Source organism: Rhinopithecus bieti, unplaced genomic scaffold (assembly GCF_001698545.2).
Source record: "Rhinopithecus bieti isolate Rb0 unplaced genomic scaffold, ASM169854v2 scaffold_78508, whole genome shotgun sequence".
Lineage (NCBI taxonomy): Eukaryota > Metazoa > Chordata > Mammalia > Primates > Cercopithecidae > Rhinopithecus > Rhinopithecus bieti.
In genome coordinates, this window is record NW_016829854.1 from 906,661 (window position 1) to 934,232 (window position 27,572).

The following is a 27,572-nucleotide window of genomic DNA, read 5'->3' on the forward strand; positions in this document are numbered from 1 at the left end:
TCTACCCAAGTAATCTCATTACCCTATCACCAAACTTTTCCCATCTCTTTTTGGCAATTATCAACATTTTTCACCTGTTTGTTTATATGTTTAGTGTCTCCCCAGTGAACTGTGAGGCAGAGGCCTCGTCCTTCTTGTTCATTCCTGTATCCTAGCACCTAGCACAGAGTCTGACACATTGTGGCCTCTCAGTCATATTTGTGAAATGAACGAACAGATGGCACGCTGGGATTAACAAAAGGAATTACACAGGGTCCTTGCTTCTGAGGCATTCACAGGCTGAGGAATCAGCCAGTACAAAGGCCAGGAAGTGAAAAAAGATATTTGAGGAAAATTGAAGAACTGAAGTAACTCAGCGCCAAAGTGGGGGGTAAAGGAGGAGAGTGAGTATGGCAGGGGATTGGTGAAAGGAGCCCAGTGAATGAGGCATTCGAGTTGCCCTTCCATGTGCAGGTGAATGGAGATAAAGGTAGAAGGGCTCTTCTGGCTGAGGGACAGCAAGATCAGAGGCATTGGATGGGGACGGGAATTGTAGAGCATGTTGGGGAAACAGCAAGAAGCCTGGAGTGGCGGAAGCAGTTGTTGCAGGACCTGAAGAGCCTTGGATATCAGACCCAAGAGTCCAGACTTCTTGTTATGCTGCCAGGTCCCCTGGTTCTCCTTGGTATCCCTGACTTTTTTTTTTTTCTGAGACGGAGTCTCGCTCTGCCGCCCAGGCTGGAGTGCTGTGGCCAGATCTCAGCTCACTGCAAACTCCGCCTCCCGGGTTCACGCCATTCTCCTGCCTCAGCCTCCCGAGTAGCTGGGACTACAGGCGCCCGCCACCTCGCCCGGCTAATTTTTTTGTATTTTTTTTAGTAGAGATGGGGTTTCACCGTATTAGCCAGGATGGTCTCGATCTCCTGACCTCGTGATCCGCCCGTTTCGGCCTCCCAAAGTGCTGGGATTACAGGCTTGAGCCACCGCGCCCGGCCGGTATCCCTGACTTTCTACCCCTGGCTCCACAACCTTTCTGAGCCCTGCATGCTCTATGCCCTCCATGCCCCAGGCCTCACCTCACCCACAATATACCATTTCTAGGGCGCTTTGGGAACCAGGCCGATCACTTCTTGGGCTCTCTGGCATTTGCAAAGCTGCTAAACCGCACCTTGGCTGTCCCTCCTTGGATTGAGTACCAGCATCACAAGCCTCCCTTCACCAACGTGAGTACTTCTCCCTGACCTTGACCCTTCTCTGCCCTTCCTCAGTCTTGCTTACTTACACTTAGCCCTCAAGTCCTCTGGGCTTTACCTCCCACTCCTCTAAGATTGCCCTACCTCCAGCCAGAACTGTCTTCACTGCAATAACAATGCCTAACATTTATCCAGCACCTGTTGTGTGCGGCTGCATGAGAATTAGCTCATTTCACCCTCATCACTTGCCTGTGAGGAAACCGGGGTTTACAGAGGTTAGGTAACTTGCCCAAGATCACACAGCCTGTGAGTAGGAGAGCTGGAATTCAAAGCCATCTTTGACTCCAGAGCCTGTGACTTGAACCTAAAGCCTCCATTTCCTTCCCTGATTGGTCCTACCCTCTGTGCATTCCGTTGGCCAAGGGTGGTGGATGCTCTTATCAATTTTAAAGGAGACATGCAGGCACAGGTTATTTAATAACATGTCCAAGGCCACAACCCAGGCAGTCTGGCTTCAGTGCTGCCTCTCACCCCATCAAGGGGCTCCCTTGTCATGCGATGCTCACCGGCCCCCAGTTCCTTGGTTATTCTTTGTGTCTTCCAGTGACCCTGTGTCTTTGTTCATATTGTATCTCCCGGAGCCTGACAGTAGGAACTTAATTAATATTTGATGAATTGACTTAATAATTTTTCAGTAGACATCAGAAATAATACTTAGTGTGAACAAAACACTTAATTTCATTCTTACAACTTTTCTCTGCATAGATTTTACTTTTCCTTTGCATGCCAGTATTTACAGAGGTTTTGAGATGGAGTCTTTTTTTTTTTTTTTTTTTTTTTGAGATGGAGTGTTGCTCTTGTTGCCCAGCCTGGAGTGCAGTGGCGCGATCTCGGCTCACTGCAGCCTCCACCTCCCGGGTTCAAACAATTCTCCAGCCTCAGCCTCCTGAGTAGCTGGGATTACAGGCATGTGCCATAATGCCCGGCTAATTTTTTATTTTTTGTAGAGACGGGGTTTCGCTCTGTTGGTCAGGCTAGTCTCAAACTCCTGACTTCAGGTATTCCGCCCGCTTCAGCCTCCCAAAGTGCTGGGATTACAGGCGTGAGCCACCACACCTGGCCTTTATGGAGGGTTTGAACAGCAGTCAAAAGCCTGAGTACCTGAGATCGTAGTCTGACTTGGGTTCTTACTAGTTACATGGCCTGGACAGGGTACTTTACCTCTTTGTGCCTCAGTTTCCTCATTTTAAAAATAAGCTGATAATGATTCTTGTTACCGTCTTGTGGTAAGGACTGAATGAGTCAGTGACAGTAACACGCCTTCAGTGTTGTCGTATGCCACCTCCCTCTTAGAATCAACTGAACTCATCAACGTACAGATCCTAGAGTCCTTAGTTAATGGAAACCATTGATGTTCTGATAGTTTCACACTCACATTTTTTATTTTATTTTTTTAGATGGAGTCTCGCTCTGTTGCCAGGCTAGAGCGCAGTGGCGCGATCTCGGCTCACTTCAACCTCCGCCTACCGGGTTCAAGCGATTCTCCTGCCTCAGCCTCCCAAGTAGCTGGGACTACAGGTGCACCACCACGCCCAGCTAATTTTGTATTTTTAGTAGAGACAGGGTTTCACCATGTTGGCCAGGATGGTCTCAATCTCTTGACCTCATGATCTGCCTGCCTTGGCCTCCCAAAGTGCTGGGATTATAGGCGTGAGCCACTGCGCCTGGCCTCGTACTGTTAGAGTGTAGACATTGCCCATCCATCTCCCTCTGGCTTGCTTGCCTCTGTCTCCTTGCCTTCTCAGCCAGTTGTCTTTCTGAATCTCCACTTCCTTGCTTTCTGTGGCTTACTTACCTGCCTCAACAAGGCTCTTCTTTGCCACTGTTAGCATTCTCACTGAGGTCACCAGTGACCTCCAAATTGGCAGGGGTTATTTTCCAGTCTTTCTCTCACCTGACCTCCCAGTGGCACCTGACCCTGTGAGCCTCTCCTTCCTGAACTTTCCTGTTCCAAGACACCACCTGTCCCTGCTACAATCTAACCTCTCAGCATTTTCCTCTTTACACTGTATCGGGGCTGCTTTTTCTCCACCCACTGTTTAGATGTTAGTGTTTCTCCTCTTTCTGCTTGCTTATCAGCTATGTGACCTCAGATGTTATCAAAATTCTGTATGCTTGGGTTTTTTCATAAGTAAACTGGAGATGGTTATATTCCTGCCTCTTAGGATTAAATGTGCAAATCTGTGTGAAGTGATGAGTGCAATACCTGGCACTGTGTCAGCATGCAGTAAATATTAGTTGCTATTATTACCATTACTTGCTTTGCTATAAATGTCTGTTGACTCCTGTGGCTTTTACTCTTCTCCATGTGCCTCCCAACTTTATCTCTGGCCCAGACTCAGAATCCCCACCCTGATTACAGGCCTGTGTTTCTTTTTTCTTTTTATATTTTTTGAGACAAGGTCTCACTGTTGCCCAGGCTGAAGTGCAGTGGCATGATCATCGCTCACTGCAGTCTCCTTCTCCTCAAGCAGTCCTCCCACCTCAGCCTCCAAGTAGCTGGGATTACAGGCACCCACCACCAAACCCGACCAATTCTTTGATTTTTAGTAGGGACAAGGTGTCGCTATGTTTCCCAGGCTGGTCTCAAACTCCTGAGTCTAAGCAGTCCTCCTGCCTCAGCCTTCCAAAGTGCTAGGATTACAGATGTGAGCCACCACACCCTGCAGAAATTTTTTTGGTTTTGTTTATTTGTTTTTCATTTTTGATAAAGAGTCTCGCTCTGTCACCCAGGCTGAAGTGCAGTGGCACAATCTTGGCTCATCCGCCTCCCGGGTTCAAGTGATTTTCGTGCCTCCACTCCCGAGTAGCTGGGACTACAGGCATGCGCCACCACACCCTGCTAACTTTTTATATTTTTAGTAAAGACGAGGTTTCACCATGTTGGCCAGGCTTATCTCGAACTCCTGGCCTCAAGTAATCTACCTGCCTTGGCCTCGCAAAGTGCTAGGATTACAGGAGTAAGCTACCACACCTGGCCAGAATTTTTTTTTTTTTCTTCGAGATGGAGTTTTGCTCTTGTCACCCAGGCTGGAGTGCAGTAGTGCGATGTTGGCTCACCGCAACCTCCACCTCCCGGATTCTAGTGATTCTCCTGCCTCAGATCTCCCGAGTAGCTGAGATTACAAGCACCCACCACCACGCCTAGCTAATTTTTGTATTTTTAGTAGAGATGGGGTTTCACCATGTTGTCCAGGCTGGTCTCCATCTCCTGACCTCAGGTGATCCATCCGCCTCAGCCTCCCAAAGTACTGGGATTATAGGCGTGAGCGACTGCACCCAGCCAGAAATGTTTTAAAATCTAGAAAAATACGCCGAGTCCAGTGGGAGGCAGGCAAATCACTTGAGGTCAGAAGTTCAAGACCAGCCTGGCCAACACGGTGAAACCCTGTCTCTGCTAAAAATACAAAAGTTAGCTGGGTGTCATGGCACCCGCCTGTAATCTCAGCTACTCAGGAGGCTGAGGCAGAAGAATTGCTTTAACCCTGGAGGCGAAGTTTGCAGTGAGCCAAGATGGCGCCATTACACTCCAACCTGGGAGACAGAGCAAGACTCCATCTCAAAAAAAAAAAAAAAAAAATGTAGAAAAATATAAAGATGAGGCTGGGAGCAGTGGCTCACGCCTGTAATCCCAGCACTTTGGGAGGCCGAGGCGGACAAATCACGAGGTCAGGAGTTTGAGACTAGCCTGGCCAACATGGTGAAACCCCATCTCTACTATAGATACAAAAAATTAGCCGGGCGTGGTGGTGTGCGCCTGTAATCCCAACTATTCGGGAGGCTGAGGCAGGAGAATCGCTTGAACCTGGGAGGCAGAGGTTGCAATGAGCCGAGATCACGCCATTGCACTCCAGCCTGGGTGATGGGTGAAACTCTATCTCAAAAAAAAAAAAAAGAAAAATACATAGATGAATACAACCACCAACCATGTACCCACCTTTGGAAGTGATAATTGTTAACACTTTCTCATCTTTGTTTCATCTTCTCTTTTTGTTAATAAAAGAAATAAAGCGTTACAGATAAAGTTGGTAAACGAAGTCTCTTTTTGACTCCTGGGGCTAGTCCTGTTCCCTTAACAACTGTTGTGGATATAGTATATTTGGTGTGACTCCTTTGATGTTCTTTCCTATACTTTCATTGTGGCACTGAGCATCCTGGTACTGATCTCCAGGTCCAAAGTGCAAGAACTTCTATACTTCTCTAGAGCAGATAGTTAGAAGAGGAAAGTACTTTAAAAAAACAAATTTTTTTCTTTTTTTTGAGACAGAGTCTCACTCTGGCCCAGGCTAGAGTACAGTGGCACAGTCACACATCACTGAAGCCTCAACCTCTTGGATGCAAGAAATCCTTCCATCTCAGCCTCCCTAGTAGCTGGGACTACAGGTGTGCACCACCACGCCCAGCTAATTTTTTAATTTTTTGTAGAGTCAGGGTCTCACTATGTTGTCTAGGCTGGTCTTGAACTCCTGGCCTCAAGTGATCCTTCTGCCTCGGCCTCCCAAAGTGCTGAGATTACAGACATGAGCTACCACACCTGGCCAAAAGGAGCATTTTAAATTCTATTAGATACTCACCGATTGGATCCCAAAGTGGTTGCTCCAAAATATAGACTTCTGCTACCAGCCGTGTACAAGAGTGCCCATTTCCCCACAAGTTAAGCTTTTCAGTTTTTGCTAGTCTCATGAGTGAGAAGTAATTGATGCCTTGTTATAATTGTAATTTGCTTTTTCCTAATTACTAGTAAGGTTAGACATCTTCTGAGTATGTTGGCTATTTGGGTTTCCTTTGCTGTGAATTGTTTACCCCTAACCTTTGCCTATATTTTCCTCTTGGCATCATTTGTCTTTTTTTGTTATAGATTAGCAGGTGTTTTTTAACACAGGGATGTTACTGTTTGTTCTTTAGTTTGCAGACTCTCCCCCTAACCTGTCTCTATCCTAACTTTGGCGTCTTTTGATGAAAACTTTTCACTGTTATGTAGTCTGAACTGTCTTGATCTTGGAGTGTTTTTGTTTTTTTGAGACGGAGTCTTGCTCTGTCATCCAGGCTAGAGTGCAGTGGCACGATCTTGGCTCACTGCAAGCAACCTCTACCTCCAGGGTTCAAGTGGTTCTCCTGCCTCAGCCTCCCGAGTAGCTGGGACTACAGGTGCTCACTACCATGCCCAGCTAATTTTCTTGTATTTTTAGTAGAGACAGGGTTTTGCCATGTTGGCCAGGCTGGTCTTGAACTCCTGACCTCAGGTGATCCGCCTGCCTTGTCCTCCTAAAGTGCTGGGTTTACAGGTGTGAGCCACTCTGCCTGGCCTGGAGTGTATTGTTTTAATAAATATCTAACGTAGCCTCTAGGGCACTGAGGTGGTACCTCTGCTCCTCCTTTTCCTGCAGCTCCATGTGTCCTACCAGAAGTACTTTAAGCTGGAGCCCCTCCAGGCTTACCATCGGGTCATCAGCTTGGAGGATTTCATGGAGAAGCTGGCACCCACCCACTGGCCCCCTGAGAAGCGGGTGGCATACTGCTTTGAGGTGGCAGCCCAGCGAAGCCCAGATAAGAAGACGTGCCCCATGAAGGTGGGTCCTGTGGGTTCGGGGTCCCTTTCTTCCTGTTCCATGTCCTCTAGGCCCCCAAGACTATGTCATGGCAAAATGCAGGGAAAGGACTTAGAGTAGAAAAACAGATATTTAAGTCCTGTTTCTGGCATTTGTTAGTGGAGCAGCATCACCTCGGGCAGAAGACTTTGCTTCTCTGAGCCTTCATTTCTACCTACAAAATAGAGATGCCAGTCCCTGCTCTGTCTCACTCATAAAGTGTCTTGAGGGCCAGGTAAAAGAGTGCTTATAAACTGCAAAGTGTCACATCAGTAATAATAACTAATATTCACGTAGCACTTACTATATATGTCAGATACCATGCTAAGAGCTTTACATGTATCAACTCGTTTAATACTCACACTGTTCCATGAGGAGAATACTTATAATATCCCCACTTCATAGGGAGGACACTGAGGACGGCACAGAGAGGGTCAGTATCTTACTCAGGATCACACAGCAAACAAGTGGTAGAGCTGGGATTCAGCCTTAGGTAATTTGGCACCATTGTCTACCCACTTAACTTAAATACTTTCCTGCATCTCAGCAGGCGAATGAGAGGCTGTCATATCTTATTAGAAGAAATTTGTGCATTTCTGGCACTTTGGAAGTAAGGCAACCCCCAAATATGTCTTTTGGTGTATGTTCTAAAGTCTTAGGAAAGTGGTTGGAAGAACTATGAAATTTGAGAAAGGAGACCTAGCTCACAGCCCCAGTAGTGCCCTTACTTGCTTGTAACCTTGGGTAAGTGTCTGACCCTCAGTGGGCCTTGGTTTCCATCTTGAAAATGAAGGCATTGGATTAGCCAGTCTTGAATATCTCTTGAAGCTCTAGTCCTTGGTTCCAAATCCAAGGTCTGCTTCTCCCCAGACCATCATCAGTGCTGCTGGGTCAGCAGGGTGTGACCTGTGAACAGGAAAGACTTTCCTGCTGGAAACCAGAATTGAAGCTGAGGCACTCTCCTCAGTCCCTGGCCCAGGAATTACAGAGTGACATTCCTCCTAGGCCATCCTGTGAGAGTGTTTTGGCCTGAGTCCAATCAGGTTTCCCCACCTACAGTTCCCTGGCCCCATCCCCAGATGGCTTTCCCTCCCCCTCAGTAAGCTTTCCACCACTCTCTTTCTGCAGGAAGGAAACCCCTTTGGCCCATTCTGGGATCAGTTTCATGTGAGTTTCAACAAGTCTGAGCTTTTTACAGGCATTTCCTTCAGTGCTTCCTACAGAGAACAATGGAGCCAGAGGTACTTGGAGGGGGTAGAGTTGCTGGGTTTAGGGGAGGGGCATGGAGCTCGTGGGTATTCAGCACCTTCTGGCACTCTCCCAGTCTTCCCCACCCTGATGTATGAGACCAAAGGTGCCGGTGCTCTGTATGTTGAACTTGGAATCCTGTGTGATCTGTTCCCGTCTCCACGCCTGACACAGTGGAACGTTGACCTGCCATGAGGTTGAGAAAGAGTTTATCGGTTGATAAAGGATGTCATAAAAAGAACATTCTGCAGTCACATGAGTCTCAATTTCCTCCTCTAGGCGTGAGAATCACTCCTGTGTTACCTTACTCTTCACAAGGTGAAATTGGGAGCAGCTTCTAGAGAACATCAGGTGCAGACCGAGAAATGATGTCATCCTGATAATTACTGGATGTGTTTATTAATTACACTCCATTAGCCTCTGTTTAAAAAAAAAAATAGGTTAGCAGGGCATGGGCACAGGCTGTGAAACATTTATAGGGCGTCTGTCATGTCTGAGACATAATACTCAGAGGCCAGTGGTGAGGTGTGAAAATGAGGATGACGGCCCTGGTTTTCTAGGAGCTATGGTCTCATAATGACAATAATCAGCATAGTGTACTTGTCCTTAATGCTATAGCATGGCAGGAAAGATCGTGGGCTTAGAAGGCAGATATTAGTTAAGAGGTGCAAGGAACATAGTAATTCATATGTGGTCAAAGCACTTGGCATTTAATAGGCCAAAAGTAAACAGATATAGAGAAATGAGTCTCACGCCTGTAATCCCAGCACTTTGGGAGGCCAAGGTGGGTGGATCACTTGAGTCTAAGAGATCAAGGCTGCAGTGAGCCATGATGGTACCCCTGCACTCTAGCCCAGGTGACAGAGCAAGGCCCTGTCTCAACAAAACAAAACAAGCACAGGCTGAGGGGTGAGATAGTCCTGAGCCCTGAGCCAGCACTGATGGTATCTGCTTCATAGTGCATGAAGTGCATATTCCGCACTAAGCAGCCAGCCAGTGTTGGCTGTCAGTGTTATTGCTCACGTGCTTTATTTTATTTAAGCCTTTGAGATAGTTCATGAAGTGGGTATTGTTACCAATTTCCATTTTATAGGCGAGGAAACTGAGCCCAGTGAAGTTAAATAACTTCCCAAGGTCATTGAGCTGTTGAGTGGACAGCTTGGGTCTGTTTGTAAATCTTTATTTTATTTTATTTTATTTATTTATTTATTTATTTATTTATTTATTGAGACAGAGTCTTGCTCTATCACCCGGGCTGGAGTGCAGTGGCGCAATCTGGGCTCACTGTAACCTCCGCCTTCCGGGTTCATGCCATTCTCCTGCCTCAGCCTCCCAAGTAGCTGGGACTACAGGCGCCCGCCACCTCACCTGGCTAATTTTTTTGTATTTTTAGTAGAGACGGGGTTTTGCCGTGTTAGCCAGGATGATCTCAATCTCCTGACCTTGTGATCCGCCCGCCTCAGCCTCCCAGAGTGCTGGGATTATGGGCGTGAGCCACTGCACCCAGCCTGTTGTTTTTTATTAAAGATTTACTTTAATCTTTAATGTTTAATAAATAACAACAGCTAAGATTCATTTAGTGCCTTCTATGTGCCAGACACTGTTCTAAGTCTTCACAGGTATTGACTCACTTACTCTTTCCCTGAGTCTGTGGGTTGTTACTGTCATCTATGCTTTACACTTAGAGAAATTGAAGCAGAAAGGAGTAAGGTCCCTTGCCCAAGGTCATGAAGCTTGAAGTTGCAGAGCTTGGTTTTGAACCCAGGAAGTCTGAATCCAAAGCACCAGTTATTTTATATATTTATATTTGAAACAGGGTCTTGCTCATCTCCCAGGCTGGAGTACAGTAGTATGATCATAGCTCACCGTAACCTCAAATCCCTAGGTTCAAGCAATCCTCCCCACTCAGCCTCCCAAGTAACTGGGACTGCAGGCATATGCCACCACGCCTGACTAATATTTTGTTTTGTTTTGTAGAGATAGGATCTCGCTATGTTGCCCAGGCTGGTCTTAAACTCCTGGCCTCAAGTGATCCTCCCACCTCAGCCTCCCAAACTGCTGGGATTACAAGCGTGAGCTGCTGCTCCCAGTCCCAAAGCACCTGTTCTTAATCACCATGGATTAAATAGCTGTGCCTTTAACAGCTGCCAGTTCCTTTCTGGGACTTGCCTTTGCACCTAGTTCATGCGCTACTGAGGATCCTCAGTCATGGCAGATTTAAATCTTCTTCATTGTTGATCCCAGATAGCACACTCCCCTTCACCTCCGAATGAACTGGAGCTGTTGCCAGAGGCAGACCTGCCCTCAAAAGATGGAGATTTGCCCATGTTGACAATATGCCAGGGGGAAAAATAGTGCCACCAACTCTAAAAGCAGCTCCAAAAGCAAATTCCAAAAAGCCAGGAAAAGCACACAATCCTAGTAGGAAGAAAAAGGACAATGGTGCATGGGGAGTGTTGTTGAAACACTTGTTTATTGCCCCATAGCTTTGTGTGAGTTCATTGAGTTGTAAGAATTACATGAGGGTTTGAGGAAGTTTGTGCCTTACAGCCAAGTTTTTGGGAAAGGAAAATTAGTAGGGAAGATGAGGTCCCTGGAGGGAGTTTAAGGGAGTTGACAGTCTCTGGGCAAATACCTGCCTGCCTTCAACATGTATTTAAGAAGCACTTCCTGAGCGTCAAGGGCTGGTTTGGATGCTGGGGATACAGGCCAGAATAAGGCAGATAAGGTCCCTGCCCCAATGGAACTCACAGTCTTAACAGGGAGATAGTGAATAAACTTTTACATAGGATAGTTCCAGAGTGACATGGTGCTTAGAAGGATGTTAAACAGGTGGTATGTGATTGGTAGGGATAAGACCAGAAGGATGAGACAGAGCCAGTTATGTCAGAGTTAGAGGGAAAGTAGTTCACAGAGGGAAAGTAGTTCACAGCAGGAAGTCAGGAGCAAAGACCCTGAGGCAGGAATAAGCTTGGTATGGTGAGGGGGCAGAAAGAAGGCAATGTGGTATGCAGTGAGTGAGAGAATGGTAGGATGTTGCTGTCATCTGTTGCTGCATAATAAATCACTACAAAACTTAGTAGCATAACAATAGTTATTATTTCTCTTGGGACTGTGGGTTAACTGGGCTTAGCTAGGCAGTTCTTTTGGGTTTTCATTTTTCCATTTTCTTTATGGACTCCCTGCTGTACAAAGTTTAAATTCAGGCTAAACATCTATTTCTTGGAATGAATAACCTTTATTCTGAGGCAATGAGTAGCCTCAGATTTGGTGGAAGATTTCTTTCTTTTTTCTTTTTCTTTTTTTTTCTTCGAGACAGGGTCTAACTCTGTTACCCAGGTTGGATTGTAGTGGCTCCATCACAGCTCACTGCAGCTTCGACCTCCCAGGCCCAAGAGCTCCTCCCACCTCAACTCCCCCAAGTAGCTGGGACCATAGACGCACACCCCCATACCCATCTAATTTTGTTTATTTTTTGTATAGACAGAGTCTTGTCATCTTGCCCAGGCTGGTCTTAAACTCCTGGCTTAAAGTGATCCTCCTGCCTCGACCTCCCAAAGCGCTGGATCACAGATGTGAGCCACTATGCCTGGCCTAGAGGTTTCTTTTTTAATGAAGAAGAAAAATTTACATGTAATTCATTACTCCTCCAAAAAAAATTAACATTTTGATGTGTATACTTGTGTCCTCCATACGTTTATATATATATATTATATATACACATACATACATATCTACACATATTAGCTTAAAATGAAATCAGTGTGTGTGTGTGTGTATATATATATATAAATATATATAATCAAATAATAATTAACTTTTTCATTTTGGTTGGGCTCAGCGGCTCATACCTGTAATCCCAACATTTTTGGAGGCCAAGGCAGGAGAATCGCTTGAGGCTAGTCTGGTCAGTATAGCAAGACCTTGTCCCTGCAAAAGAAAAATTTAAAAATTAGCCAGGCATGGTGGCATGCACCTGTAGTCCCAGCTACTTTGGATGCTGAGGCAAGAGGATTGCTTGAGCCCAGGAGTTCAAGGCTGCATTGAGCCATGATTGTGCCACTGCATTCCAGCCTAGATGACAGAGTGAGACCCTATCTTAAAAAAGAAACACCCCAGCCAGGCGCGGTGACTCACGCCTGTAATCCCCGGCACTTTGGGAGGCCGAGGTGGGCGGATCACGAGGTCAGGAGTTCGAGACCAACCTGACCAACATGGTGAAACCCCGTCTCTACTAAAAATATAATATAAAAGTTAGCTGTGCATGGTGGCTCATGCCTGTAATCCCAGCTACTCAGGAGGCTAAGGCAGGAGAATTGCTTGAACCTGGGAGGCGGAGGTTGCAGTGAGCCGAGATCACACCACTGCACTCCAGCCTGGACAGAGCGAGACTCCACCTGAAAGAAAAAAAAACAAAAAGACACCCCTCCTTAATTAAAAAACCTGTCCTTTTGAGATGTAATTTGTATCAATATTTACCAGTTTGGGCCGGGCGCGGTGGCTCAAGCCTGTAAATCCCCAGCATCTTTGGGAGGCCGAGACGGCTGGATCATGAGTCAGGAAATCGAGACCATCCCTGGCTAATACGGTGATACCCCGTCTCTACTAAAAAATATAAAAAACTACCAGGGGCGACGAGGCGGGCGCCTGTAAGTCCCTCAGCACTGGGAGGCTGAGACAGGAGAATAGCGTAAACCTGGGAGGCGGAGCTGCAGTGAGCTGAGAGCCGGCCACTGCACTCCAGCTCTGGGCGGCAGAGCAAGACTCCGTCTCAAAAAAAAAATAAAAAAATTTACCAGTTTGGTAAATATTGCTGGCAGGATCGATTCTAAACATTTAAAACACAAGATTTCAAAATTGTTACTGGTGTGTGTATATGTATACTAGTGGAACTTTTTTAAACCATTTTAACCATTTTTAAGTGTATACTTCAGTGGCATTAAGTACATTCACATGTGCAAACATTACAACTATCCATCTCTAGAATTTTTTCATCTTCCCAAACAGATACTCTACCCGTTAAACCATAACTCCCATTTCCATGTCCCCTCAGCCCCTGGTAAATGCTTTTCTACTTTCTGTCTTTGAATTTCTCTAGGTATCTCATAGGTACTTAGGTATCTTATAGAAGTGGAATAATGCAATATGTATCTTTTTGTGTCTGACTTATTTCATGTGGCAAGGTTCATCAGTGTTGTAGCCTGTATCAAAATTTTAGTCCTTTTAAGACTGACTAATAGTCCATTGTATGTATATACCACATTTGTGTATCTCTTCACCTATTGATGGACACTTGAGTTAGCTGGGCAGTTCTTGCTTATGGTCTTATGTGGCTGCAGTCAACTATCAGCTAGGGCTCAAGTTATCCTTCTTTTTTGGTAGAGATGGGGATCATGCTCTGTTGCCCAGGTTGGTCTTGATCTCTTGGCCTCAAGTAATTATCCTGCCTTGGCCTCCCAAAGTGCTGGGATTACTTCATGAGCCACCATGCCTATCCAGGGCTCAAGTTATCTAAAGGCTTGACCAAGGTTGGGCACAATGGCTTACACCTGTAACCCCAGCACTTTGGGAGACTGAGGCAGGTAGATCACTTGATCCCAGGAGTTCAAGACCAGCCTGGCCAACATGCCAAACCCTGATCTCTACTAAAAATATAAAAAATTAGCTGGGCGTGGTGTCACACACCTGTAACCCCAGCTACTCAGGAGGCTGAGGCATGAGAATTGCTTGAACCTTGGAGGTCGAGGTTGCAGTGAGCCAAGATTGTGCCACTGCATCCCAGCCTGGGCAGCAGAGCGAAACTCTGTCTCAAAAAAAAAAAGGCTTGACTGATCTACATGTCCAGGAAGTCCCTCTCATGTCTGGTGGGTGATGCTGCTGTCATCTGGGAGCCAAGCTGGAGCCACCAACAAGCATGTGTACACATGACCTCTCCATATGGCTTGGGCTTCTTACAGCATGGCGCCTGTGTTCTGAGAGGGGGCATCCAGGGAGTAAGTATCCCAAGAGACAGAAAATAGAAACTGCGGGCTCCCTAACAACTGAATCTGGAAACCGGCACAGTGTCACTTGTGTTGGGGTGCTATTGGGAGGAGGCAGATCCCACCTAAAGGGAAGGGGTTCAAAGGCTTGATGACCACTTTTAATCTGCCACACAGGAAAGGAGATCAGAAGGTGGGCGGGGGTCAAAACACTCAGGTTTGTAGACCCTGTGAGGCAATCTGGTAAGAAGCCTGTGAATGATTAGTAGGGATGAATTTGAATGTCTATGAACATTTAGCATTAAACATTTCTTAAGATACAGGATACTTCCTTGCTATGCAAATTTGTCCTTGGAGAGGAGAGAAGAATGGAATCAGAAAGTGAAGCTCTTCCCAGGCTTACTGTGCGATTAGGCAGCTGTTCCCCTTCTCTGACCTCAATGTCCCATCTATAAAATGAAGGGGATGGGCAAGATGAGTGGTTTTGAAGCTATCTTCAGAGTTTTCAAGAAGTGCTTGTCAGGCATGGTGGCTCACACCTGTAATCTTAAGGGATTACAGGGAGGCCCAGGCAGGTGATCCCTTGAGCCCGGGAGTTCAAGACCAGCCTGGGCAATGTAGGGAGACTCTGTCTCTACAAAAAATAGAAAAAATTAGCCATGCATAGTGGCACACACCTGTAGTTCCAGTTACTTGGGAGGCTGAGGTGGGAGGATCAGGTGAGCCTGAGGAGGTCATGGCTGCAGTGAGCCCATGATCTGTCCACTGCACTATAGTCTAGGCGAGAGAGTGAGACCGGCTGAAAAAAAAAAAAAGTGCCTCTAGGGCCTTTATCGGGGGCAGCAGGGGACCAAGTTCCAGGGGCTCAATTCCTCCTCCCTATTGCCTTCAACCAATAACCCTTAAAAAATCAGGGCTCTCAGTAAGGCAGAAGAAGTTTGTAGGCCACAAGTCTAGGTGTGTTAGACTTAAGTTAGGCTACAGGTAGCAGGAAGCCCCAAATAAGAGCAGATTGATAGGGTTTATTGTTTTCTTAAGTAAAAGAAGAACTGGGTATGCAGTCCAGAGCTGGATGGCAGCTCCATAGTGTCATCAAGAATCCAGCTGGGCACAGTGGCTCACACCTGTAATCACAGCACTTAGGGAGGCAGAGGCAGGCAGATCACTTGAGGTCAGGAGTTCAAAACCAGCCTGGCCAACATGGTGAAACCCCGTCTCTACCAAAAATACTAAAAAAAAAATTAGCTGGGCGTGGTGGCACATGCCTGTAATCCCAGCTACTCAGGAGGCCAAGGTAGGAGAATCACTTAAACCTGGGAGGCGGAGGCTGCAGTGAGCCAAGTTCATGCCACTGCACTCCAGCTTGGGCGACAGAGTGAGACTTCACCTCAAAAAAAAAAAAAAAAAAAAAGAATCAGGCTTCCATCTCTTTGTTCAGCCATCCAGTATTAGCTTTTGTGTCACCTCATGGGCCAAGATGGCAGATGAAGCTCCAGCCATCACATCCCAACTGGAGGGACAAAAGTTGCAAAAGGGCATATCCTCCCTTTTTAAGAAGCTTTCCCAGAAGTTCATTATAACCCTTCTGCTTACATCTCATTAGCTAGTATTAGGGCACATGGGCCATACCTAGCTGCAAGAAGTACTTAGAAATGTCTGTCTTTCTCCCCCTCGCCCCCTGGGGTATGTTTGGCTGATAAGAAGTGTCTTTATTTTAGGCTGCCATGTATGCAGCTGAAAACTGGGTTCTCGGGAAAGAGGATAAGATGTATTTCTTCTTTACCACATGCTTTCTGAGGATCCTTCCAGCTCTGATGGTTCTGAGCCTGTGAATAGCCTGGCACAGCTCTAATTCAGCTGACACTTACTGCACATTGACTGTCGGAAGGCAATGGACCGTCATGCCAAACCATTCTCATATATAATGGTCCAGGTATTTGAGCGCATGGCTTGTCATTCTCCCAGGCTGCTGCCGCCTCCCTGTGGGAACCAGAATGAGACTGGAAGAGTGAGAGGGAGCCAGCCATGCAGAGACCTGGAGGGAAAGACAGTCCTTCGTGGCAGGGACATCCAGAACAAGGCCCTGCCTTGTTCATGTCTCTGGGTCTTCTGCACTCAATATGGGGTTCATCCACTCGTGGTCCCACAAATATACACTGGACACATAAATAGATGCTGTATACAGAGAAGTCCCAGTTTGTTGGAGAATCTCAGCAGCACAGGCATGGTGGTGAAGAACCCCAGAGGTTCACTGGGCCCAGCAGCAGGAAAGCCAGCCCACTTCAGCTGGATAGCAGTAGGCAAAGAGCCTGACCAAGGGTGAGCAGTCACCAGGCAGGTGGAGCTGGTCAAGATTTTCTTTCCAGCCAAGATCCCTGTTCCCCCGGTTTTCTTTCCAGACAGTGCTGTCCTACCTCACCAAGAGTGAGTGAGCAGATCAGCCTTAGCCTCTCGCTGCTTGTTGGGTCTGAGCTGATGTTGTCCCACGGGGACAGCTCTTTGCTGGTCCAGATTCAGGTAGAGGGGACACACATTCCAAGTCTAGAATTCACCAAATGTCGACTGCAGGTACTTTCCAAGAGGTCGGAGGGTAGCCGGGGGGCGCACATCGGGGTTTTATCCCAATGTTCCAGCCCCGCTGGGAGATCTACTCTGGTTTTCCTTTGAAAATCCTTTGAGGTAGCATCTGAAAGATTAACTGAAGACCTGGCCCTTAGTAGGTACTCAGGTAATACGAGTTCCTTCCTTTTCTAACCCCTGACAGCCTGATCTGGTCTTTCTGGTGAGGTCCCCAAATCTTTCCCATTTATTCTAAAAAAGTTATCATGCCTACCATGGGATAAGGCCTGTACTGGGGCTGGGAATCAGAAGATGAAGCCACAGACTCAGCTCATTGTCAGAGGTGGAGGAGATGGGAGGGAGGGGTAGTAGTTAAGAACGTAGGATCTGGAGCACACTGCCCAGATTTAAATCCTGGCTCCACCAATTCCTGGCTGTGCAACCTTGGGCATGTTACGTAACCTCTGTGCCTCAGTTTCCTTATCTGTAAAATGAGAAATGACAGTATACTTCCCTAGAGCTCTTGTGAAAATCAAATGACTTAATATATATAAGCAATCGGAGCATTGCCTGTCGCATAATGAGGCCCAATAAACAATTCACAGTTATGTATATAAACAAAACTGGAGTCTAGGCTGGGCGCGGTGGCTCACGCCTGTAATCCCAGCACTTTGGGAGGCTGAGACGGGTGGATCATCTGAGATCAGGAGTTCGAGACCAGCCCGGGCAACATGGTGAAAACTCATCTCTACTAAAAATACAAAAATTAGCCGGGCATGGTGACACGTGCCTGTAATCCCAGCTACTCAGGAGGCTGAGGTAAGAGAATCGCTTCAACCTGGGAGGCGGAGGTTGCAGTGAGCCGAGATCACACCACTGTACTCCATCCTGGGAGACAGAGCGAGACTCCATCTCAAAAAAAAAAGAAAAGAAAACTGGAGTCTAGCAAGACAAGTGTCACACAACTGGACCATCAGGGAACACTTTCTTGTCACTGGTCCAAAGCCTGTGTAAGTGACACAGGCCTTGGATAGTGTATGTGGGAGCAGTGGCAAACAGGCTGCTCGGGTCCCCAGCCTCACCAGCTGACAGTTCCATGGGCAGGGAAGATGGCTGCAGGGCATATCGTTGTGCAGAAGGCAGCAAGAGAAGTGGGACAGGAAACCCTCCCTAAGGAGGTGAGGCTTGGGAGTTCCGACTGACCTTGGAGGTGTGGAAGGTGTTTGCTGAGCAAGCGGTCTGTGTTGGGTGTGGAGAATGAGTGGCATGTCTGTCAGAGCACTGTTGTGTGAGAGAAAGATTGGAACGACCTCACTGTCCAGCAAGAGGAAAATAGGTAGGTAAATTGCAGTTTATTTGTACAAAATGGAAAACTTTTAGAGAAGCCAGTACAACCACATGATCCACATGATCAACATGGCCAAGTCTCTGAAACATAAAGTTGAATTTTTAAAAAGTTGGTTAGATTTGTATGTAACCTTTAACTAGGTTACATGCAATGTGATGATGATGATGAGAGCTAGCATTCTCTGAGAGCTTTCTGTGTGCCAAGGTACAGTTCTAAATGCTTTGCTTTGATTAATACATTAATCCTCTCAATAGTCCTGTAAATGGATATATTAATTAGCTTGACTGTACTAATCATTTAACTACATACACGTATATCAGAATATCATATTGTATATCTTAAATATATACAACTTTTTTGTTGTTGTTTATTATTATTTTTTTGAGACAGAGTCTCGCTCTGTTGCCCAGGCTGGAGTGCAGTGGCACGATCTCGGCTCACTGCAAGCTCTGCCTCCCGGGTTCACCATTCTCCTGCCTCAGCCTCCTGAGTAGCTGGGATTACAGGCGCCCACCACCACGCCCGGCTAATTTTTTATATTTTTAGTAGAGGTGGGGTTTCACTGTGTTAGCCAGGATGGTCTCGATCTCCCAGCCTCGTGATCCGCCCATCTTGGCCTTCCAAAGTGCTGGGATTACAGGCATGAGCCACCGCGCCCAGCCAACTTTTTTTTATTTTTTTGAGACAAGGTCTCACCCTGTCACCCTGGCTGGAGTTCAGTGGCACAATCATGGCTCACTGCAGCCTCAACCTTCCAGGCTCAAGCTATTTTCCCACTTAGTCTCCTAGGTAGCTGAGACCACGGGCACACACCACAACACTCGGCTGATTTTTTGATTTTTTTGGATAGATGGGGTGTTGCCATGTTGCCCAGGCTGGTCTTGAACTCCTGGGCTCAAGTGATCTGCCCACCTCAGCCTCCCAGAGTGCTGGGATTACAGGAGTGGCTACCACACCCAACCACAATTTAAAAAAAAAAAAAAAAAAAAAACAGCTTTGTGATGTGGGAACTGTTATCTGTTATCTCTATTATACGGATGAGGAACTAAGGCACAGAGTGGTGAAGTCACCTGCCCAAGTTAGCTAGTGGCATAGTCAACGTTGGAACAAAGCATTCTGGTTTAATCTACATTCTTCATCATTTCAGTCCATAGAAAGCACTCAGAAGAAGCCTCCCCTCCTTTTTGATGCCTATAGTAAAAGTGTAATCATACATTAAAACACATTACCCTCTGGGAAGGATGATGGCAGGATGAGCTTGTGTTTAGGTGTGTGTATGTTTTGTTTTGTTTTGTTTTGTTTTTTTAAACCTGAAAGCAAAGTTAGTATCTGCTGATTTGGGTCATGGGTATATAAATTATTAAATTATTTTCTGTATTTGCCTGAATGGTTTGAAATATTTCATAATTCTTATTTGAAATTTTCATTAAGGTCATTGTACATTTACATGCAGTTGTAAGAAATAAGACAGCAACCTCCCATGTAGCCTTTACCCAATTTCCCCCAATGGTAACATTTTGCAAAACTATAGTACAGTATCACAACCAGGATATTGACATTGATACAATTCACCCATCTTACTCAGTTTTCTTGTACTTACTTCTGAGTGTGTGAGCACGTGCCTCTGTGTGTGTGTGTGTGTGTATGTATTTAGTTCTGTGCAATTTTATTGTGTGTGGGTTTATGTATCCACTACCATAGTTAAGACACTGAACGGTTCCATTATCACAAGGATCCTTGTGTTGCCAGTTTATAACCACACCCACCTCCCTAAACATATACACTCCATTCCTAACCTCTGCCAACCACTAATCTCTTCTCCATTTCTGTTCTCTTCTCCATGTTATCGTTTTAAAATGTTTATATAAATGGAACCTTACAATACATAACCTTTGAGATTGCCCACCCTCCCTGACCCAAGGATAATCCCCTTGACATCATCCAAATTGTTGCCTGTGTTGATAGTGTGTTCCTTATTTTGGTGGGGTTCACATTCCATGATATAGGTGTACTGCGGTGTGTTTAGCCATTTACTTGTTGAGTGACATCTGGGTTGTTTCCAGTTGGGGACTATTTTATGAATAAAGCTGCAAGGGACATCGGTATATAGGCTTGTGTGAACGTAAGTTTTCATTTTTCTTGGATAAATGCCTAAGAGTACAATTGCTGGGTCGTGAGGTAACTGCATACCTAACTGCCAAACTGTTTTCCAGAATGGCTGTTCTTATTTTATACTTTTAAGGAAAGGATTTTGGCTGGCAGAAGGCACTTCCCCACTCCAGCTGGAGAGAAGTATACGGAGATCTAGAACTTGAAAGTGCATTGTGAACATGGAACAGCAAGGTGTTTCATGTTGCTGAGACGTAGTCTGGGTTTAGCTGAAGAGGGAACACAGGTTTGCTCCTCATTTGTTCAGTCAAGAAATACTGACCAGGTGCAGTGGCCCACACCTGTAATCCCAACCCTGGGAGGCCTAAGTAGGCAGATCACTTGAGTCCAGGAGTTCGAGACCAACCTGGGCAACATTGTGAAACCCCATCTCTACAAAAAAATATAAAAAATTAGCTGGGCCTGGTGGCACGTACCTGTAGTCCCAGCTACTCAGGAGGCTGAGGTGGGAGGGTCTTTTCTGGAGCCTTTAGTGGAGTTGCAGTGACCCACTACACTCCACCCACTACGTGGGTGACAGCAAGACCCTGTCTCAAAAAAGAAAAATAAAAGAAAAATATTTACCGAGCTCTTGGGTATGCCAGACATTATTCTGCGCACACTGTAACCACTGCCTTCCCACAGCAGAAACAGATGTGAAATAATTATGAGGTGTACTGTGTATGAAGGGGGAAGCAGGGGCTTGGGAGGGTGTGATAGGGGCACCTGCAGACCTCTGCTCCCTTCCATAGCGCAGGGACCGTGCCTGTCTTGTTTTCCCCCAGGCCCCAATACATAGTAGGCAATCAATAAATGTTTTTTAAATGTTGAATGAATGATTCAAATCCAGTGTACATAGTCCCTGTGAGTGTGACCTGGCCGTTGCTTCTGTAAGCAGCTGCATGTCCCAGTCCCGCCGTGTAGATAAAAGGGCAAAGGCTTGGTCCAGACACCCCACCCTGGAGTGAATTACCGCACCACAGATTGGAAGCCAGCGTGACATATAAAAGGTTGGAATGCTCTACTGTAAAGTTTTAATTGTTCAACAAGCAAAGAGGGTTGTAAATTCCCTGCGGCGGGACAGTATTGCATATTGTGCCTGTTGCCACCGCCACCAAGGTTCCTTATCAGCCCGTTGGTATTTCACAACCTCTCGTGCTTCTTGCATGTTACAGGGGCCCCTCCGTAGGGTCTCTGGGGCATGGTGCAACACCATCCTTTTTTCCGTGGGGGTGGCAGCCAGGCTCTCTGTGCGTCCTCTGACTTCCCTCATTCCATCTCCTGTCTAGATTTTCTCCAAAGGAACATCCGGTGCTTGCCCTGCCGGGAGCCCCGGCCCAGTTCCCTGTCCTGGAGGAACACAGGCCACTGCAGAAGTACATGGTATGGTCAGACGAAATGGTGAGGACGGGAGAAGCCCAGATTCATGCCCACCTTGTCCGGCCCTATGTGGGCATTCATCTGCGTATTGGCTCTGACTGGGTAACTTCCCCCTTCCTCCCTCACTGGCTAACTTGGATGTGTCCCTGAGCAGGGCCCCGGCCTGTAGGGATTGGCCCCGTGTCCCAGCGAGAGCAGAGAGCTCTTGCTTGGCCTGGTTCGTGGGATTGTGTCCCATCATCCCACTGCAGTACACATCAAAATGTAACTCCGGAGTGCCTGCCGGCCCGCTCTCACTGTAGCAGCTGCTGTTTTATCCGCATTTTACAGATAGGTGAACTGAGAAATCACGCCAGACCCCAGGTCAGGCAGCAAGCCATAAAGAGGCTGCAGTCCAGGAGTCCCCTGTCCTAGCTCAGTGTCTGGCTAGTAGACTCTGTATTGAAAAACAAACTATGGAGATGAGGTGTGGCTCCCAAGAAATGAAGATGTCATCCTTCCAGAATTTGGAGGCTGTTTAAATGTGCAGAATCCTCGTATTCCAATGAAGTTTTCACCTCTGTGTGAAAATAACAGAATCAGTGTAGACTGTTGCCTTAATTGACTTAAGAAGATACGTAGATATGTTAGAAACGCTCATTGCAGAAAACTTGAAAAATACTAAAATTAAAATTAACTCATAGCCGATTGATGAGGTAATCTTACATTTTTACATTACTAAACTCTCCCCTTTCCCCCCACCCCCACAAAGAAAGGGAGCCAGACCCAGGATATTTTATGAGTGGCTCCAACCAAACATTCAAGGAATAGTAATTCCCATCTATACTTTCCTACAACATCAAGAGATATAAGATGCTATTTTTTATAAAGCTAGTGTAACACTAATACCAAACTCAGATAAGGTCAACTCAGAAAATTATAGCCTATTCTCGCTTATGAACACAAATGCATAGATCCTAAGTGAAATATTAACAGGTCAAACCCAATAACATATTAGCACACAACACAAACATGTAAAATCGGCCGGGTGCGGTGGCTCAAGCCTGTAATCCCAGCACTTTGGGAGGCCGGAGGCCGGACGGGCGGATCACGAGTTCAGCGAGATCGAACCATCCTGGCTAATAGCGTTGCAAACCCCGCTCTCTACTAAAAAAAAATACAAAAAACCAGCCGGGCGACGAGGCGGGCCGCCTGAGTTCCCAGGCTCTCGGAGGCTGAGACAGGAGAATGGTGTCAACCCGGGAAGGCGGAAGCTTGCAGTTTGAGCTGGAGAGCCGGCCCACTGGCAACCTCCAGCTGGCGGCAGAGCAAGACTCCGGTCTCAAAAAAAAAAAAAAAAAAAAAAAAAAAAAAAAAACATGTGAAATCTATCACAAGAATGTAATGAAATTTACTATATTAAAACCCAAAGAAGAAAAATCATATGATCATCTCAATAGAGGCCAAGAAAGCATTTGATAAAAGTCACCACCTGTTCATGATAAAAACTCATAACCAACCAGAAATAGAATGGACCCACCTTACCTTGATAAAGGCTATCTCTCGAAACCACAGCAGATGGCATACCTCCTGGGGAGCTATTGGAAGTGTTCCCACTGTAGTTGGGAATCAGATAAGGCTGTCTGTTAGCACTGCCACTGTTCAGAATTCAGTGAATGTCCCAGATAATGCAGTAATACCAAGCAAAGTAATTTTTGTTTCAAAAAGCCAATATCCCACCACCCAGAAATAACCACTGTTAACTCTTTTGATGCATTTTCCTCCCTCAGTGCTTTTTTTGAGACAGGGTCTCCAGACTCCGTCACCGAGGCTGGAGTGCAGTGGCAAAATCACAGTTCACTGCAGCTTCCACCTACTGGGCTCAGGTGGTCCTCTCACCTCAGCCTCCTGGGTAGCTAGGACCTCAGGCACGCATCACCACACCTGGCTAATTTTTGTATTTTTTGTAGAGATGGGGTTTTGCCATGTTGCCCAGGCTGGTCTCCAACTCCTGAGCTCAAGCCATCAGCCTACCTCTAGGCCTCCCAAGATGCTGGGATTACAGGTGCGAGGCACTGCGCCTGGTCCTCAATGTTTTCTTTAAAAATGTAGTTAGGGGCTGGGCACAGTGGCTCACGCCTGTAATCCCAGCACTTTGGGAGGCCGAGGTGGGCGGATCACGAGGTCAGGAGATAGAGACCATGCTGGCTAACACGGTGAAACCCTGTCTCTACTAGAAATACAAAAAAATTAGCCAGGCTTGGTGGCAGGCGCCTGTAGTCCCAGCTACTCAGGAGGCTGAAGCAGGAGAATGTCACGAACCCAGGAGGCAGAGCTTGCAGTGAGCCGAGATCACACCACTGCACTCCAGCCTGGGTGACAGAGCGAGACTCTGTCTCAAAAAAAAAAAAAAAAAAAAGCGTAGTTAGGCCAGGCACGGCTGCTCATGCCTGTAATCTCAGCACTTTGGTAGGCCAAGGCGGGTGGGCCACCTGAGGTCAGGAGTTCAAGACCATCCTGGCCAACATGGATCTCTACAAAACTTCATCTCTACTAAAAATACAAAAATTAGCCGGGCATGGTGGCAGGTGCCTGTAGTTCTAGCTACTCGGGAGGCTGAGGCAGGAGAATTGCTTGAACCCGAGAGACAGAGGTTGCAGTGAGCAGAGATCACGCCACTGCACTCCAGCCTGGACGACAGAGTGAGACTCCATCTCAAAAAAAAAAAAAAGTAATTAGGGTTTTCCTGTATAGCCTGTCTTTTTCCACTTACCAGGGCAGTTGCCAGTATTTAACCCTGTTCCCTGCCCCCCATAGAAAAATGCCTGTGCTATGCTGAAGGACGGGACTGCAGGCTCGCACTTCATGGCCTCTCCGCAGTGTGTGGGCTACAGCCGCAGCACAGCGGCCCCCCTCACGATGACTATGTGCCTGCCTGACCTGAAGGAGATCCAGAGGGCTCTGAAGCTCTGGGTGAAGTCACTGGATGCCCAGTCGGTCTATGTTGCTACTGATTCCGAGAGTTACGTGCCTGAGCTCCAACAGTTCTTCAAAGGGAAGGTATGTGCGGGCCAGGTGGGAGTACAGCAGGAAGGGAATGAAAGGAGGAGTCAGGGTGGTCCCACTGCCCACTGCATGCTTCATGGGCTCCCCTACAAGCCTTTTGCCTGGATCTACCGTTCCTCTCCAGTTCCTACCTTCCTTCAAACCCCAGCTCAGAGGCCTCCTCCGCAGTCTTTCCAGGTTTTTGTCCGCTCCTGGAGCTCGCGTGTCCCCGCTGGGACCTTCGCGGCCCTGTATCATTTCTTCTCTTGGGCACTTTCTGTACTGTATGAGACGGGTGTCGAAACATGTCTTACTTCCTCCCAGGAGCTGTGGGCTCCTTGAAGGCAGGATCCAAGGCTGACTTACTGTTACATTCGTTGATGTCTAGCCTGGTGCTTCAACCTCTTTGGGACTGAAACCCTGCCTTACCATCACCAGTGTCTAGGACAGTGCCTGACACTTAGTAGGCAGTCAGTTTGTTGAATGAGGATGTAGAGAATGGGCTCTGGGGAGAGATCCAGTATAGTGGAGGAGTTAGTAACAGAGACTCTGGAGTCAGAGAACTTGAATTTACCCACTGTGCAGCCTTGAAAAAGTTATTTGACCTCTCTGTGCTTCTGTTTCCTCATCTATAAAATGGGATTGAACAGTACCTATCTCACAGGGCAGTTGTGAAGGTCAGATGTAAAGAAATTGAAACAGTTCCTGCTACAGAGCAAGTGCTCAATAAAGTTAGCTATCATCAATAGTAGAAATTGGTGGCTGATGAAGGAAGGAAAGGATCTTTGTGCTTATAAACCCTTGAAGAAGCTATGAATAGTGAGTATTCAGTACATGAGTAAATACTAGAATGTTATTGGTCAGTGCTTACTGTATCAGTGAAGAGTAATACTCAGGTAATGAGTACGTATTGATAAAATAACTGAATTAGTATTAAGCATTCCATAGGGCTTTGTAGGATGAGTGAAAACTGTAAATGCTGTGCAGGCCTTAAGAGGCAGACACTGGGTGCCATTGGCTTTATATCAAGGGCCTCCCCTTCTCTCTCACCCCAGATACACAGGAAGCTCCAGTGCAGAGAGGAAGTGCTAAGTCAGCACATTCTAATCTCCTCCCCACCCACTGAACAGAAAATCAGAGCTGGGGCTGGGCACAGTGGCTCGTGCCTGTAATCCCAGGCCAAGGCAGGAGAATTGCTTGAGGCCAGGAGTTCAAGACCAGCCCGGCCTAACATAACAAGACCCCATCTCTATTAAATAAATAAATAAATAAATAAATAAATAAATAAATGCAGAAGAAAGATATAATTAAGAGAAAATCAGAGCTGAGAGACCTCAGGGGTCGTCTAACCCCTCTTTTATAGCTGAGGAAACCAAAGTCCCAAGAAAGGATAGAGTTTACCCAAGCAGTCCCAGAGCTAATTATAATGGGCATGACACAGAGTGGGTAAGTTTCAGAATGTGAGTGGAATTGTTTGGGGGATTTTGGCCATGATTAAACTGGTATTATTTCTTTGCTACAATCCAGATAGCAGGATGATGATTCTTGTTACATCAGAAATCTCTGTGGAACAGCAAAGCACTTTCAGCCCCAACTCTGCCCACATTCCCCTCACCTACCTACAACCCCCAACTACCTCTGTACTAAGCTGAAGCATTTGGAGAGTCCCAGGGAGTTTTTTTGTGAGTTTTTGGAGTCTGTATCTGTTGTACCTTGAATCTCTTGCCATTTTCTATTTCCTGTCCCTATGCCAGTCTTCTCGTCCCTCCCCACCCCTCAACTCCCTTCTCCATGGGTTCAGAGGCCACCCTTATCCTGAACTAAGCCTTGCTCCTCCATTAAGCTGGTCCAGTGCTGAGTAGGGGTACCAATAAATAAGATGTGGTCCTGCCTTCCAGGGTTCACATTCTAGACCCAGGAAAAGAGACTGCAGGGAGCTAATAACGTGTGTCACAAGGTAGGTTCAGGAGCTTGCTAGAGAGATGGGCAGGTCCATTCATTCACCTGTCCACTCACCAGATTTTTACTGGGGCAGGCTCTGTGCTGCACCTGGCCAGCAGTGGAGAACAAACTGACACAGCTCTAGCCCCAGTCAGGGGCAGGAGATGATGCTAATCAGAGAATCACTAAGGGGTGAAAACTATAAGCAGAGATGTGTGCTCCAAAGTAGAGCAGCAGGGTTCTGCGAGAGTGAAGAGCAGAGGACTCTGGCCTAGGCTGGAGGGCCAGGGAGTGCTTCCCCAAGGAGGTACCACTGAAGCCGAGATTCAAAGGAGAGCTAGGAGCTAACCAGGTGAAGGGAGGTGCACCCTGAACGGCACAACATGTGCAAACGTCCTGAGGAGGGCAGGAGCCTGGGTAGGGGCTGGAGCTCAAGGAATGATGGGGGTGGGATAAGAAGAGGCCCAACGAGGGCCTTGTAGGCCACGTTCACAATATGTCATCCATATCTGAAGGGCAGTAGGGCATCATTAAAGGGTGTTACACTTGGAGGGTGGGAAGGACAGATGCAAGGTTATCTCAAAAAGTTTCTTCTGGCTGCTCTGTGGTGAGCAGACCAGGAGAGGCAGTGAGGGGACCAGGAAGAGGCTGTTGCAGTCCATCAGGCAAGAGATTGTGATGATCAGGCCCAAGGAGTGGCGGTCCCTCAAGAGAAGGGTTCACCTTTGGGGAATATCTTGGGAGTAGATTGGACAGACCTTGGGCTTGGATTTGGGGTAGATGGGAGACGGAGGCATCCAGCCCAGAACTGGAAGGTGTGGGGCTCTCTGTTCCTCTATGGTTTGGTGGGGAAGTCCATCAGGCCAGGGCTTTAGGAAAAACAGAACTTGAGCTTAGCCTTAAGAGTCTCGTCAGGCCAGGCACAGTGGCTCATGCCTATAATCCCAGCTATTTGGGAGGCTGAGGCAGGAGGGTCACTTGAATCTTGGAGTTCAATACCATTCTGAGCAACATAGCAAGACCCCCTCCTCTTAAAAAATTGTTTTAAATTAACCACATCCGTGGTGGTACACACCTGTAGTCCCAGCTACTTGGGAGGCTGAGGTGGGAGGTTGCTTGAGCC

General features: G+C 46.9%; 1 protein-coding gene across 2 annotated transcripts in view; it reads left to right on the forward strand.

Annotated features, from left to right (window-relative positions):
* POFUT1 (protein O-fucosyltransferase 1) overlaps nucleotides 1-27,572 on the forward strand; it is a 33,544-nt gene that overhangs the window by 1,446 nt on the left and 4,526 nt on the right. Inside the window, exons 2-6 of one of the 2 annotated variants that reach the window (XM_017865067.1) lie at nucleotides 1,081-1,202; nucleotides 6,620-6,802; nucleotides 7,949-8,061; nucleotides 21,394-21,586; nucleotides 24,281-24,523. In XM_017865067.1, coding sequence (XP_017720556.1) covers nucleotides 1,081-1,202; nucleotides 6,620-6,802; nucleotides 7,949-8,061; nucleotides 21,394-21,586; nucleotides 24,281-24,523 — 854 coding nt within the window. The remainder of the gene's footprint in view (nucleotides 1-1,080; nucleotides 1,203-6,619; nucleotides 6,803-7,948; nucleotides 8,062-21,393; nucleotides 21,587-24,280; nucleotides 24,524-27,572) is intronic. The other variant, XM_017865068.1, reaches the window with a different exon arrangement.